This window comes from Bufo gargarizans, chromosome 1, assembly GCF_014858855.1.
Source record: "Bufo gargarizans isolate SCDJY-AF-19 chromosome 1, ASM1485885v1, whole genome shotgun sequence".
In the NCBI taxonomy this organism is placed as follows: Eukaryota; Metazoa; Chordata; class Amphibia; order Anura; family Bufonidae; genus Bufo; species Bufo gargarizans.
In genome coordinates this window covers 111,066,529-111,081,212 of record NC_058080.1, presented here as the reverse complement: position 1 = coordinate 111,081,212, position 14,684 = coordinate 111,066,529, and the positions used below count along the sequence as shown (strand labels likewise).

General features: G+C 41.3%; 1 protein-coding gene across 4 annotated transcripts in view; it reads right to left on the bottom strand.

Moving 5' to 3' along the window:
• Window positions 1–14,684, bottom strand: part of WDR17 (WD repeat domain 17) — a 172,585-nt gene that overhangs the window by 99,291 nt on the left and 58,610 nt on the right. For 3 of the 4 annotated variants that reach the window (XR_006388356.1, XM_044287381.1, XM_044287462.1), the window contains exon 1: window positions 5,830–5,936. The exons of the other annotated variant lie outside the window; for it this stretch is intronic. Coding sequence is in view for 2 of the 3 variants with exons in the window: in XM_044287381.1 (XP_044143316.1) it covers window positions 5,830–5,880 (51 nt within the window). In the remaining variant the exon portion in view is untranslated. Of the gene's footprint in view, window positions 1–5,829; window positions 5,937–14,684 lie in introns of those variants that run through there. 4 annotated transcript variants of the gene reach the window in all.

Here is a 14,684-nt window from a genome sequence, read left to right as displayed (position 1 = left end):
TCCTTTCTTAAGAAGTACAGCGGCGTCTTAAAAAGATTAAAATAGACAAATCGCCAGGACCAGATGGAATACACCCCCATATCCTAAGAGAATTAAGTAATGTCAAAGCCAGACCCTTATTTCTGATATTAAAGGACTCTATAATGACAGGGAGTGTTCCACAGGATTGGCGCATAGCAAATGTGGTGTCAATATTCAAAAAGGGTCCAAAAACAAAGCCTGGAAACTATAGGCTGGTAAATTTAACATCAGGTTTTCTAAGAGATGCTTTCTTGGAGTACCTAAATGAAAAGAAGAAAATAATGCCATATCAGCATGGCTTCATGAGGGATCAGTCATGTCAAACTAATTTAATCAGTTTCTATGAGGAGGTAAATTCGAGACTTGACCGCGGCAAATCAATGGATGTCGTATATCTGGACTTCTCCATAGCATTTGACACTGTACCGCATGAAAGGTTAGTATATAAAATAAGAATGTTTGGACTGGGAGAAAATGTCTGTATGTGGGTAAGTAACTGTCATGCCTTGCTCGGACGGTGTGCGGAGGTCTGTCAGATTGGCAGCACGTGTCTAACCTTTTTGTTTGTTTTGGAATCATTGCGGGTCCGCCTTCCTTCAGGTGTTCTGGGTGGGGTCATTGGCTTAAATTGTCTTCTATCCCAGAGGGCCGTGCGGGTTATAGTATTCATTCTGGTCTTGGATTCAGGAAGGAAGGATTGTCTGTTCCAGCTCAGATAAGTTTCATTTCTGTTTGTGTTGTTTGCGGTCTAGGCTATTTGTGTGTCTTCTGCCACTTCTCCCCTTTCACCATCTCAGGGATTCTAGGGTGTTTGCAGCCCAGGCACAAGGACACTTCTCACCTACCATCTAGGTCTGAAAGTGGGCTTAGCAGCATAGGGAGAGAAGTCAGGGATGTGCTAGGAGGTGACCTGTCCCCAGCATCTAGCCTAGACAATTGTGTATTTGGTTGTTTGTGTATCTGAGTTCCTGTCCGCCGTGACAGTAACTGGCTCAGTAATAGAAAACAGAGGGTGGTTATTGACGGTACACACTCAGATTGGGTCACTGTCACTAGTGGGGTACCACAGGGGTCAGTATTGGGCCCTATTCTCTTCAATATATTTATTAACGATCTTGTAGAAGGCTTGCACAGTAAAATATAAATTTTTGCAGATGACACTAAACTGTGTAAAGTAATTAACACGGAAGAGGACAGTATACGGCTGCAGATGGATCTGGATAGATTGAAGGCTTGGGCAGAGAAGTGGCAGATGAGGTTTAACACTGACAAATGTAAGGTTATGCACATGGGAAGGAATAATGAAAGTCACCAGTACATACTAAATAGTGACGAGCGGCATTGGCAATATTCAAATTTACGATATTTCACACATTTTTGGCTGAATATTTGCAATAAATTCGAGAATTTGTGATCTCCAGTCATTGTTTACTTGATTGCGAAAATCGGCAATGTAATATATTCACAATAAAGTTGCAATAAATTTGCAAATAGAATATTCAACACTATTCGCGAATACAAATATATAGCACCATATTCTAAATATTCTCAAATTCTCAAAGTGGCGATATTCGCAATTCGAATATTCACGCTCAACACTAATACTAAATGGTAAAACACTTGGTAACACTGACATGGAAATGGACCTACGAATTTTGGTGAACTGCAAACTAAGCTGCAGAAACCAGTGTCAGGCAGCTGCTGCCAAGGCCAATAAGATAATGGGTTGCATCAAAAGGGGCATAGATGCCTGTGATGAGAACATAGTTCTGTCACTTTACAAATCACTAGTCAGACCACACATGGAGTACTGTGTACAGTTCTGGGCTCCTGTGAAAAAGGCAGACATAGCAGAGCTGGAGAGTGTTCAGAGAAGGGCAACTAAAGTAATAACTGGAATGGGGCAACTACAGTACCCTGAAAGATTATCAAAATTAGGGTTATTCACTTTAGAAAAAAGACTACTGAGGGGAGATCTAATTACTATGTATAAATATATCAGGGGTCAGTACAGAGATCTCTCCCATCATCTATTTATCCCCAAAGTTCACTAAAAGAGTTCAAGCTGGGTATGGATGTATTTCTGGAGTGTAATAATATTACAGGCTACAGCTACTAGAGATGGTTTGTTGATCGAGGGAGTTATTCTGATTGCCTGATTGGAGTCAGGAAGGAATTTTTTCCCCTAAAGTGAGGAAATACCTCCCATTTTTTTTTTCCTACCTCTGGATTAATTTGCAGGATAACAGGCTGAACTGGATGGACAGATATCTTTTTTCAGCCTTATAAACTATGTTACTACATGGAGGTGTATTACTGGTAATCCTGGGATATGATAGATATATATCTAAAAGATAACACACAGAGTAAAGTAAGTAAAAGTCACCAAAGCCGTGATCAAATGAGCAAGCTCCCCATCGACCAGTTCCCAACATGGCACCTGGTTAACACCCATATGATACAAAGAGAGATGGTGATAGCAAGACACAACTTACACTAATGAGGTCTTAAATGGACCTGCTCTCTTTGTTACATTTATGGATGTTTTCAAGCCTCCTGGCCCTTCCTAGCCTTCCCTAAACATCTTTAGTGTGCAGTACACACACAATTACTTCAGACTTTAGAAACGTGGCCAGGGACCACTAACCAACTATATTACAAGCAATTAAAAGGGAAAGAACCACTAAATAACTTGCTACACACACAGGCATTCAAGTCAATGCAGTCAATGGAATATAAAGATGCGGCGCTAGGTCCACCAAAGAAGCTGCTGATACTGAACTATCCCTATGTGTGCCTTGGTTTATAGAAGGGCACCCAAGCATGGGACTGTGCCCTCTATGACATCTCTGAAATTAATATAAAAATGATCATGAAAAATTTACCTTTGACCAAAACCAGCATATTCTTTTACATGAAGCACATATGACAAGGTTGAAATGATCTGATTTTGAACATATTATGGGAACACTCTGAATTTATAGAAAAGAAAAAAGAGTATCAAGATGGAAGTACATTATTTAATAAATCATGAATGAGTCATTGATATGCCTAGAGCTTCTAGCAGAAAGGGTTTTCTAGAGTTTACCAATGGATTTCAGGGAAAAAATATATGCAAGTTATTACATCTTGCATCTAACAGGCTATGGCCCCCTTCACACGGGCGGCGTGGGTGAGGGCTGAATGCATTCAGGGTGCATTGCAGGAAACCCGCGATAGTAGGCACGCAATTGCAGTCAGTTTTGTCTGTGATTGCGTTCCGATGTTCAGTTTTTTCCGTGCGAGTGCAATGCGTTTTGCACGAGCTTGAGAAATAACTGAATGTGGTACCCAGACCCGAACCCGGGCTTCTTCACTGAAGTTCGTGTTTGGGTTAGGTGTTCTGTAGATTTTATTATATTCCATTATAACATAGTTATAATGGAAAATAATAGCATTCTTTAATACAGAATGTAAAGTGAAATGTCAATTGAGGGTTAAAAAATAATAGAAACATTACTCACCTTATCCACTTGATGGTGCAGTCGGGATCCTCTTCTTTGTTCTTCTTGAAGTACCTGCAAAAGGACCTTCGCTGACGTCACCACGCTCACCACATGATGAGCGTGGTGACGTCAGCGCAGGTCCTGCTGAATGAAGATAGAAGTGACATTTCACTTTGCATTCTGTGTTAAAGAATGCTATTATTTTCCATTATAACCATGTTGGTCAAAAGAACATAAACAGGGTAATTTATCAAACTGGTTTAAAGTAGAGCTGGCTTAGTTGCCCATAGCAACCAATGGGCAACTAAGCCAGTCTTGGGATTCATATACGGTACATCCTAGATATTATAAAACTACACTGTATGGATAAAATATAGATGTATAGTATTATGAACTGGTTATCTACTTAAATCCTTTATTACGTAAATTATACGTAAATAATACGTAAATTATTCTTCCAACTAGATCAGGAAGGAAGTAGAGAGTTACAGAAGGAAGTAAATTGTCTACCCAGTGCCTTCCAGGTGTTATATAAATTCTGTTATATCAGAATGTTTTAAAAAAAAAAGGATTTCTTAGCGTTTGCAGCATTGTAAGACAGTGCGGCAGATGACTCATTTTACCAAAGCTCAATGTGAGATCTCTGTGGGGACAGGGCTTTTAAAAGGGAAATCTAGGACACAAAGTTTGTTGAGACAATAAAAACTTTTCCCTTTGGGAAATCAAGTAAATCAATTGTATGCGTCTACGAACCCTAATTACGTTATTTCAGAGGCTCAAGGACAGTTCATTTTAGAAACACTCTTATAAATGATGTCCTATCCTGATCAGGGCAAGGGGTAGACTGAAAGTACCCACAGGGATCAGTGACATCACAGCTTGTTGATGCTCAATATCAGTAGGGGTTAAAACGTCAGGTGGGGGTCCATCACATATCTGTCTGCACAAAGAACTAACTGACCTTCTATTTAGTTTGACCTTACCAGGGCAACCAACATCTTCATACTTATATGCAGTGGTATCTACAGCTGGACGAAAAGACGAATTTACTGTATTCAGGCCATGATGCAGACTTTTACAGATGTAGCAGGGGTAACACTCAAACCCTTAACTCAAATTTCATTATCTCATCGTGTTATCTTGAAACAAAAGCCACATGAAAAGCAATTGCTCAACGTGTTTAGTTAACTTTCATTTAGTTAACACATCTCAAAAGGCATGAGTCTTAACCCTACTACATCTGTATATAGAAGCATCCGGAGGAGGAGTGCTGAGATCAAAGTGATACATAGTGAAAGTGGTCTGAAGATAGGCCATCAATATCAAAACCTTGGAGAACCCTTTTAAGGTTTGTTTTTTATGGCCACAGTTCCACTGCTGGTCTGATCCCTGCTGATCTTCACTTCCTGGTCACTGCTTCACACAGGAAATGCCAGGAAAGGCCTGCTCAGCCAATCACTTGTATTTCTGGCGCATCAAGTCGGGACCAGAAAGGCAGAGGTGGGGGATCGGTGAGGGTAGATAAAAAAAGCTCTTAAAAATATTAGGGTACTGATGATTATACAGTTCCCAAACATTTTTTAGTAAAGTACCCCTAAGGAAGGTTTTTTAAACAGATTGAATTTCTATCTGTTGGGTGTTTTTAGAAGCTTTAAAATGGCGCATTGCCTAAAAGTATCACTGCAGGTTCAATGCCATACCTGAAGGGCACATTATATACGCCTGTGGGTGATCCACCTGGGTGCAGACAAATTATACAGACACTGCTTCCCTCACTTGCCGGCGCTCAGACATTACAATTTCCAGAAGTACCTCCATGCACATAGTAAGTTGCCGGAAACATCATTCAAATCAGATCAAACTGAACAAAATGGCAGTAGAGGGTTGGACAAATATGCTTTATACTAGATAAAAAATGACACCTTCCAGCAGTGTGTCCAGACCGTCACCTACGTCTTATCATTCAGTGGCTGCAGCTTTTTTTAGAACGCGGCATACCTCCCAGGAATAACAAGCACGCCTGGTAACCTATCCAGGATAGTCATGAAATATTCGCAGTGCAAGAGCACGGATAGCAAAGATTATTTCAGTTTCCGCGGAGATGGAAGAAAGCAGAGGGGGAAAAAAGCCCGATGCTTTGTAACCAGCTTTTCCGACAGTAAATGGAGCCCTTGTCTGTGGCTATTTATAGACGGCAATTTTAAAACCTAAGGGCCGTAATGAAAAGGCAGCAGTCTATAAAAGAGCCCGAATCCTGCCCTCCCTAATGCATGCAAAGGAAATACGCTGTGCATCCTTAACCATCTGCAAGAAGAATCCCTACCTTTGCATATGTGTCATATTTTGTGAACCACTTAAGAATTTCCATGTCCATTCCAGATTGCAGCGGCTTCCAGGAGACTGCCGTATCCTGCTTTTCTCTCCAGCAAAAGAGAGATGAAGGTACCCTGCCTGCTCGCAGGATAATGCAGCCTTCCTAAAGGATGCAAGGAAAGGCATGAGTATTGTGTCACACACCGCACTTATACACAGGCACTGACAGTAGCCTGGCAACTGCAGGGTTTAATAGGTGTCGTTTTGTTTGCTTGTTTCATTCTTTTTTTTATCTTTTATGTTATTTTCTATCATTGTGGTTTATCTGTGTTTCTTGAGATTAGTGGAAATGTGATAGGCGTATTGATCTAAAGAGAAATAAATTATTTTAACCCCTTGAGCTGTCACTGAAAGTTGCTGGCTGTGCCAGTGATAAGGTAGTCTAAAGCAACTGAGGGAGAAGGGCAATCAGTGGAGGCAATAATCACAAAAATACCAAAATATATTCTTATGCTTATATAAAGGTTTGCATTTGAGCTGCTGCTTAATGAGGTTTGCCACACTGAACAATTCTTATTTAATATAAAACATATAAATCTCATTATACCATAAATGTCACCTTTAGGGGTGTAGGTTCCAAAATGGGACCACTTTAAGGGAGTTTACACTGTGGGGAAACCTCAGGGTCTTTTTGAATGTCACAAGGCGCCAACAAAACGATTCCAGCAAAATCTGCCCTCTAAAAACCATGCGGAGCTCCTTCCCTTCTAAGCTCTGTGATGTGCCCATATAGCAGTTTACGATCACAAGTGGGGTGTTTCTGTAAACTGCAGAATCTGGTTTGTTTTCTTGTAAACCCTTGCTGTGTTGCAAAAAAAAATATCCTAATAAATGGAAAATCGGCATAAAAAAAAAAATCACTTCAGGAAATCTGCCCTTAAGGCCATGGCAGGTTTTGGCACGCCTTCATCTCGGAATCTACCTCCCTCTGTTTTAAATGGGAAAGCCGTGCCGTAGTGCAGGTGTTTTTTTTTTTTTTTGCACGCAATGATAATCATCATGGGGAAAAAAATTACATGTTCATTCTTGGTGTGAATTCTGCATTGAGATTCCCACTGAAATCAGTGGGTGGCCTAAAAACCACATCAAAATATGTATTAATATAAGCACCAAAAACCACTTTAAATAGAAAACCACATAAAAAAAACATGTAAAACTCACTGAATATTGATGCAGTCTTTGTGCTCAGCTATTTTCAGAACTCCAACAGATGTGAATGGAGAGAGACAGATGTTCGGATAGATGCCGCTGGAAGCAACGGGTATTCATTCGTGGTTTAGCTCTATTCAATGGGACTAAACCATTAGCGGGTCCACGGCATTCACAGTGAAAAACTTCTGCTATGCAATGTGCTGCGAATTTTGATGGTGTCAACATTCGTTGTGTGAACAAAGCTTAAAAAGGACCTTTCATGTGCACTGATGTAATATTGCTGACTAGTTTGTCTGGGCGTCGCTCCGTTCACCCGCTGTGCCCCCTTTAGTTTTCCTGGCTGGTATTCTAATGATTAGAATCGGTACAGGGAGGAGGAGACTGCCCTGTTTCTCAATGGGCATCTCCTTCTCCCTAGCTGTAGCAAGGTCCAATCACAGTACAGAGCGTCAAACCAGGTAGAAGGTGAGGTTTTTTTCTCCGTGGCTGTGACGCTCTTTGCTGCGATTGGACAGCTCACAGCCAGGGAGAAGGAGATGCCCATTGAAAAACAGGCCTGCTAGTTATTTGATAATGTCTGGACCCATGAAAGGTCCTCTTTAGATATATAAATGAGTGTAAACAAAGTGTAGCACAAAACTGCAGTGTGAGGCCATACCCTAAAAGCAATGCCTAGGGGAGAACACCACTGTAATATGTCCTCCGATCAATCGTGCCAGTATATTTATTGTCTGATTTGTATAGAATCCCACAGAAATTACCTCAATATAAAATCAGAGGTATTTAGGGATACAGTATGGCCCCAAATAAAGTCTATGGGTGCTACGTATATACAGTGATTACAGCTCTATGGTAGTCCTGCTCTCGAGAAATTCCTATGCAGCAGAGACTGTGAAAACGGAGCCCTTAAAGGGGTTGTCCGGGTTCAGAGCTGACCTCGGACATACCCATATTTTTACCCAGGCAGCCCTCCTGATGCTAGCATCGAAGCATCTCATGCTCCGATGCGCTCCCTTGCTGTGCGCTAGATTGCGCAGGGCACAGGCTCTTTTGTTTACAATAACACACTGCCGTTTTACTGGCTAGGGCAGCTCTAAAGCCTGCCCATCAGTGACGGTGACGTCACTAGGCTTCCTGGCAGCCCCATGGAGAGCCAGGTTCGTCACCGGAACTCCTGAAAATGCCTTTGCCCTCGCGATTTAGCGCAGGACAAAGGAGAGCATCGGAGCATGAACTGATCCAAAGCTTAAGTCAGGGGGGCTGCCTGGGTGAAAATGAAGGTATGTCCGGGTTCATCATACACATAATGTATTTATTGGATATAGATGTCTGAAAGTTATATTATATACTGTATTACTCCATTCTAAACTGGTATAAAGGGGGTGTTTTAGGTAACTGCATGAGCAGGTAGCATGCTAAAAAAAATGCCCTAAAATGCTGTAAAAATAAAGAATACCGTAGATACTTACCTTTTTCCCTAGCACTGGTCTCTGTGCGGGTGATCCACTACTTTACGCACTGTTTGCAGCAGTGAGGAAAGTGACTGGCTGCAGCAGTCACGTGTCGTATACATACATGACACCGATGAGGTCTGTAAACAGAGACCGGGGAAAGGATTGGACTCATGCCACACAGAGGTCTGCCATTTATTTATTTTAACAGCATTCGTGGGCATTGGTACAATTTTGAATTTTAAACCCCTTTAAAAAGCCTAGTATTGTATAGACACACCAGGATCAGACTATAAAATATTACCTTGCTTTTTATGCTAATAGTAATATAATGAAATTAACAACAATTTTATTTATTTATCAATTATGTATATTCTGAGGGAAGCTAGCATATACTATAATTAAACCATATTTGCCCAACCTTCTTTAAGATCATGCCTACCCACATGTAAAAAACGATATAAAATACAGCTTTTAACCTCTTAAAGACCGGGCCTATTTCCATTTTTCTATTTTGGATTTTTCTTCCCCACGTTCCAATAGCCATAACTTTTTTATTTTTATGTTCACATAGTTACAGGTGAAACTTGAAAAATTTGAATATCGTGCAAAGTCCATTTATTTCAGTAATGAAAGTTAAAAGGAATTACATTAATGCAGCTTAAAATTAGAATTTTGTGAAAAGGTTCAATATTCTAGGCTCAAAGTGTCACCCTCTAGTCAACTAATTAATCCATACCCCGTGAGCAAAGGGGACCTCAAAATTGTGACTTTGGGGTTTCATAAGCTGTAAGCCATAATCATCCAAACTATAACAAATAAAGTCTTGAAATATCTCGCTTTGCATGTAATGAGTCTCATATGTTAGTTTCACTTTTTAAGTTACATTACTGAAATAAATGAACTTTGCGCGATATTCAAATTTTCCGAGTTTCACCTGCAGCATCCAGGCTGCCATGGCAACCGCTCGGAGCCCTGCAATTTCACTGCTGGGGCTTGATCGGAGGAAGAGGGAGTCTCATCCCTCTGCCTTCACTCACAGGTGTCTCGATCAGCGTTGATCGCAGCACCTGAGGGGTTAAATGACAGGGGCGGCGCTATCGGCTTTATGATATGATACAGCCAGCACCCGCCGTGTATGGAGCTGCAGAGGCCAGCTCAATACACATGCAGCGCATAATGCCGTATGTATACAGTGCTATGGGTTAAGGGGTTAATTGCCAATTACGCCTGTATAAGCACCCAAACACGGTGCGGTCATGTTTTTTGCGGTTTCCATAGGGCTGTGCTGCAGTTGAGTATTGAGCAGCCATATGAGCCACAGCGGATGTTTAGTCGGTCTGCATTGTTAATAGCCATACCGAGTGGCCGCTAACAATGCAGACCGACTAAACAGTGCAGTCCTAATTAGTCTAATTACAGCCTGCCACAACCAGATGCCATCACTCCATGTGTTTGTGCCCTCATGGTATTTGGCTCTGCTCACACTTCATTAGGGTTCTTTGCTAGGCAAAAAAACTATAAAATGCTCTCAACACATACACTAATGTGACCATAGATTTTGAAGGCCAAATATTATGTAAATATTTTTTTTCTGGTATGCGTTTGGTTAGCATACTCTAATGTTGCTTCACAAAACAATGCATGTGTTGCCATTTTTTAATGCCTTTTTTTAATCACTGCTTTTTTCCCCATCAGCTCTCCAGAGATAGTGACATCTCAGGGGGACACATACTTTCCTCTAAAAAAAATATACCGTACCGTTTTTTATTCTGTTATGAAAAGCATAGACAGCTGATCTTGCTTGTAAAAAATCTATAGTTTAGCACATACCATTTTGGACATCTTTTTACAACTTAGATACATAGACAAAATGCACATAAAAAGCTGAGAATCTTTGCAAACACCATAATACCCATAAGATAAGTACAAACACAGTAACTGTACTTTCGAAAAACGTTTGATAAAACGAGTAGCTAGGAATGCAAAAAACACTAAATGCTAAACATGCTATATGGGCAAAGCACTGAGAATATAGCACCCAGTTAACACTTAGTGACCGACCACCCACCCACAGCGGTCACTAAGGTGCCTTAGGCTTGGCCACGACCTATTTACGGTGGCCCAGTCTAATCGCACATGTCTTCCATGCAGCAAAGAGCGGGGGCTCACTCTCCAGCTCTAACAGCCCGGACAGCAGCACCAATCCGGGCTGTTTAACCGCTTACATGCCGCTAGGAATGGCCGCATATAAGCAGTTACAGAGGGGCCTTACTCCCTCTGTAGGGCATCGGCATCCCGCAAATGAGATCACAAGATTGCCTCCAGAATTTACTAGCAGGCAGCGCAATAATGCAATGTATTTTAGAAGCAATCAAAAGATCAACTATTATAGTCCCCTTGTGGGACTATTAAATGGTAAAAAAAAAAAGTAAAAAAAAAACACATTTATTAAATAGAAAAAATTCCAATAAAAAAATATGCTTTGTTCAATTGAAAAAACGCTTTTCATTGAAAAAAATAAAATCTCCACATATTTGGTATCGCCACATCCATAACGACCTGCACTACGCAATTAATGTGTAATTTATCCCATACAGTGAACGTCATGATGGAATAGGTAACTAAATCCTCAGTGAGCGTACTATATGGATACAGAAGGAAGAGGGTTTTTCAGTAGCTCCACCTTAAAGGGGTTGTCTCACTTTAGCAAATTGCATTTATGATGTAGAGAAAGTTAATACAAGGTGCTTATTAATGTATTGTTATTGTCCATATTGCCTCCTTTGCTGGCTGGATTCATTTTTACTTCCCATTATACATTGCTCGATTCCATGGTTACGACCACCCTGCAATCCATCAGTGGTGATCGTTCTTACACACTATAGGAAAAAGCACGGATCTCTCTTGTGGCTGGGACTGTACCCAGCACATAGCCTAGTGATATTTCCTATAGTGTGCAAGCACGACCACCGCTGATGGATTACAGGGTGGTCGTAACCATGGAAACAAGTGCATAATGTGATGGGAAAATGAATTAAGCCAGCAAAGGAAGCAATATGGACAATCAGAATACATTAGTAAGTGTCTTGTGCAGGGGCGTTGCCCAATATGGCCCAGTCCTCGACCGTCCACACACCGCATTTTACTGTACTTGCTATACAGCAGAACATACCCGTCACATCCAGGGTCTCCCAGGTGATGTCTCCTCCGATGTAGATCTTCTCATCATCTTCTCCATATGGTCCAGAAAACTTCTTTCAGCAGCGCCTCGTCTCTGCAGACACACAGACATCTTAGATTCCTCACATTTCTATCATCGTCCAACCTGGAGTCCCCGCAGTGTTATCCTGATGCTCGCTGTGCTCCCCAATAACCACAAATACTATCCTCAAGAAAAATTTGTGCCCCCCATAGTCCCACCAATAGTAACTCCCTTCTAGAATGCCCGCATTAGTAATACTGCCCCCTACAGTGCCCCCAACTGTGATAATGCTCACCAAGAGTGTCCACATTAGTAGAGGAGCCCTCCAGTATTAATAATATCCTCACAGAGCCACTAGTTAAAATAAGGCCCCCCTATGTTCCCCCAGTGGTAATAAAGCTGTCTACAGACCCCTCAGTAGTAATAAGGCACCCCATAGTGCTCTTAGTAGAACTAAAGCGGATCTATAAGTCCCTCCTATAGAGCCCCCATTAGGAATAAGAACGCCTATAGTGTCCCCTACAGTGCTTCCAGTATTTATACTGCCCCCTGCTGTTATAATGCTCACCCTGAAGTGCCCCCAGTATTTATAATACACCATGCAGTGCCCCCTGTAGTTATATTCCTCCCTCCACCATACAGTCCCATGTAAATAACATCACACCATCTCTCCTGCCCCCTCCAAAATACAGTCCTATGTAAATAACATCACTCCCCTCCCTTCAGCACCTCCAATATACAGTCCCATTTAAAAAACACTATTTCCCTCCCTCCACCATAAAGTCCCATGTAAATAACATCACACCATCTCTCCAGCCCCCTCCAATATACAGTCCCATGTAAATAACATCCCCCTCCAAAATACAGTCCCATGTAAATAACATCACCTCCTCCACAGCCGACTTCAACATACAGTTCCAAGTAAATTATATCACCCCCTCCCCAGCTGCCTCCAGTAAACATCACCCCCCTCAACATACAGTACTATGTAAATAACATCGCCCCTCAACATTCAGTCCCATGTAAATAACATCACTCCCTCCCTTAGACCCCTGTAACATTCAGTCCCATGTAAATAACATCACTCCCTCCCACAGCTGCCATCAACATACAGTCCCATGTAACTCACATCACTGCCTCCCACAGTCCCCTCCAACATACAGTCCCATGAAAATCACATCAGTCCCTCCTACAGCCACCATCAACATACAGTCCCATGTAAATAACATGACCCCCTCCCTAGCCACCTCCAACATACAGTCCCATGTAAATAACATCCCTCCCTTCAGCCCTAACATACAGTCCCAGTTAAATAACCACAACTCCCAGCATTGCTCTGCCTCTCCCTTCACTTACCTCTCCTCATGTAGCAGACATCACTACAGCTTCTTCCTCCAGGACTTCTCCTCTTCACTGCCATCCTCTCCTGCACTGGTGACATGATGGTGACATCATCACAGGTCCTTCTCAACCACTGCCTGTTTTACTGGTCACATGACCTGTGATGTCACCACAGGACCTTTAGATCTTTCACTGCATTAGATTAAATTGTATTGCCCTTCTGAGGACAGCAATACAGTTGTATCTAGCAGGCAGGCAGGACATTCGGGAGCCTGGGACAAAACATCAGGGGCCCAGGCCCTGAATGTTTTAACCTAGCAACGCCCTTGGCCTTGTATTAACTTTCTTTACATAATAAATGCTTTTTTCTGAAGTTAGACAACCCCTTTAACCCCATAGTGACCAGCCTGTTTTGGGCCTTACTGACCAAGTGTTTTTCTTCATTTTTTCATTGTTGCCTTCCAAGAGCTATACATTATTTACTTGTCCATATATGTAGCTGTATGAGGGCTTGTTTTTTGCAGGACAAGTTGTAGTTTTTAATGGTGTCATTTTGGGGTACATATAACTTTCTAATTAACTTTTATTAACTCTTTCTGGAAGGGAGATGGGAAAAAACAGCAATACTGCCACAGAGTTTTTACATTATAAATTTTGTGGCGTTTATTTTTGGGCATACAGTAAATAACATTACACCTTTATTTTCTGGGTCAGTACAATTACAGCGATATCAAATACACATATATCTATATCTATATATATATATATATATATATATATATATATATTTACGTTTGACTAGAAATTCTGTTTGCATCTCCACATCCCAAGACCCATTACTTTTCTTTCTATGGAGTTGTGTGAGGGCTTGATTTTTGCAGGAAAACTTCGCTTGTCATTAAGTTTTGCAGGAAAACTTCGCTTGTCATTAAGTTTTTTTGGTGGCAACTTAGAAAAAATTAGCAATTCTGGCTATTTTTTTTGTAGAGGATACTGTACATGATATTTGTGTAGTGAGGGTCGTTACAGACACGGCAATAACAAACATGTGGGGGAGATTTTATTTTTGCTATTTTTTTCACTGAAAAGTGTTTTTTCAATGAAAAAAAATCTATAAAAAAAGTCTTTATTGGAATTTTACATTTTTTTTCCTTTTTTTTAACCACTTAATAGTCCCACAAGGAGACTATAACAGGCAATATTTTGACTGCTTCTAAAATACAATGCACTATCCTTATAGTGCATTGCATTTTAACGCCAATGCTATGCTGACATTGAGAACTCTCAAGACAGGCTTGGGGCCTATACTAGGTCTCAGCCAGTCTATACACACATCGGCACCCCACAATCTCATTTGCGGGGTGCTGATGGGAGACAGAGGGAGTCCGCTCCCTCTGTCACCACTTACATGTGGCGGACGCCATTGCCAGCCACTCTTGCTGGTCCAGGCTGTTAGAGCAGAAACGCGGCTCTCATGTGAAAGCTCAGCCCCAGGTCTCTACTGCACGGGTACCTACATGAAAAGGAAGTGGCCCAGCCTAAAGCCCCTTAGTACAATAAAATTTAGACTGGCACATTCTTATTTATAGGTGCATATACATAAAGCAAACATGGTTGATAAAAAAAATTATGGCTGCACACACATATAAGCAGTAA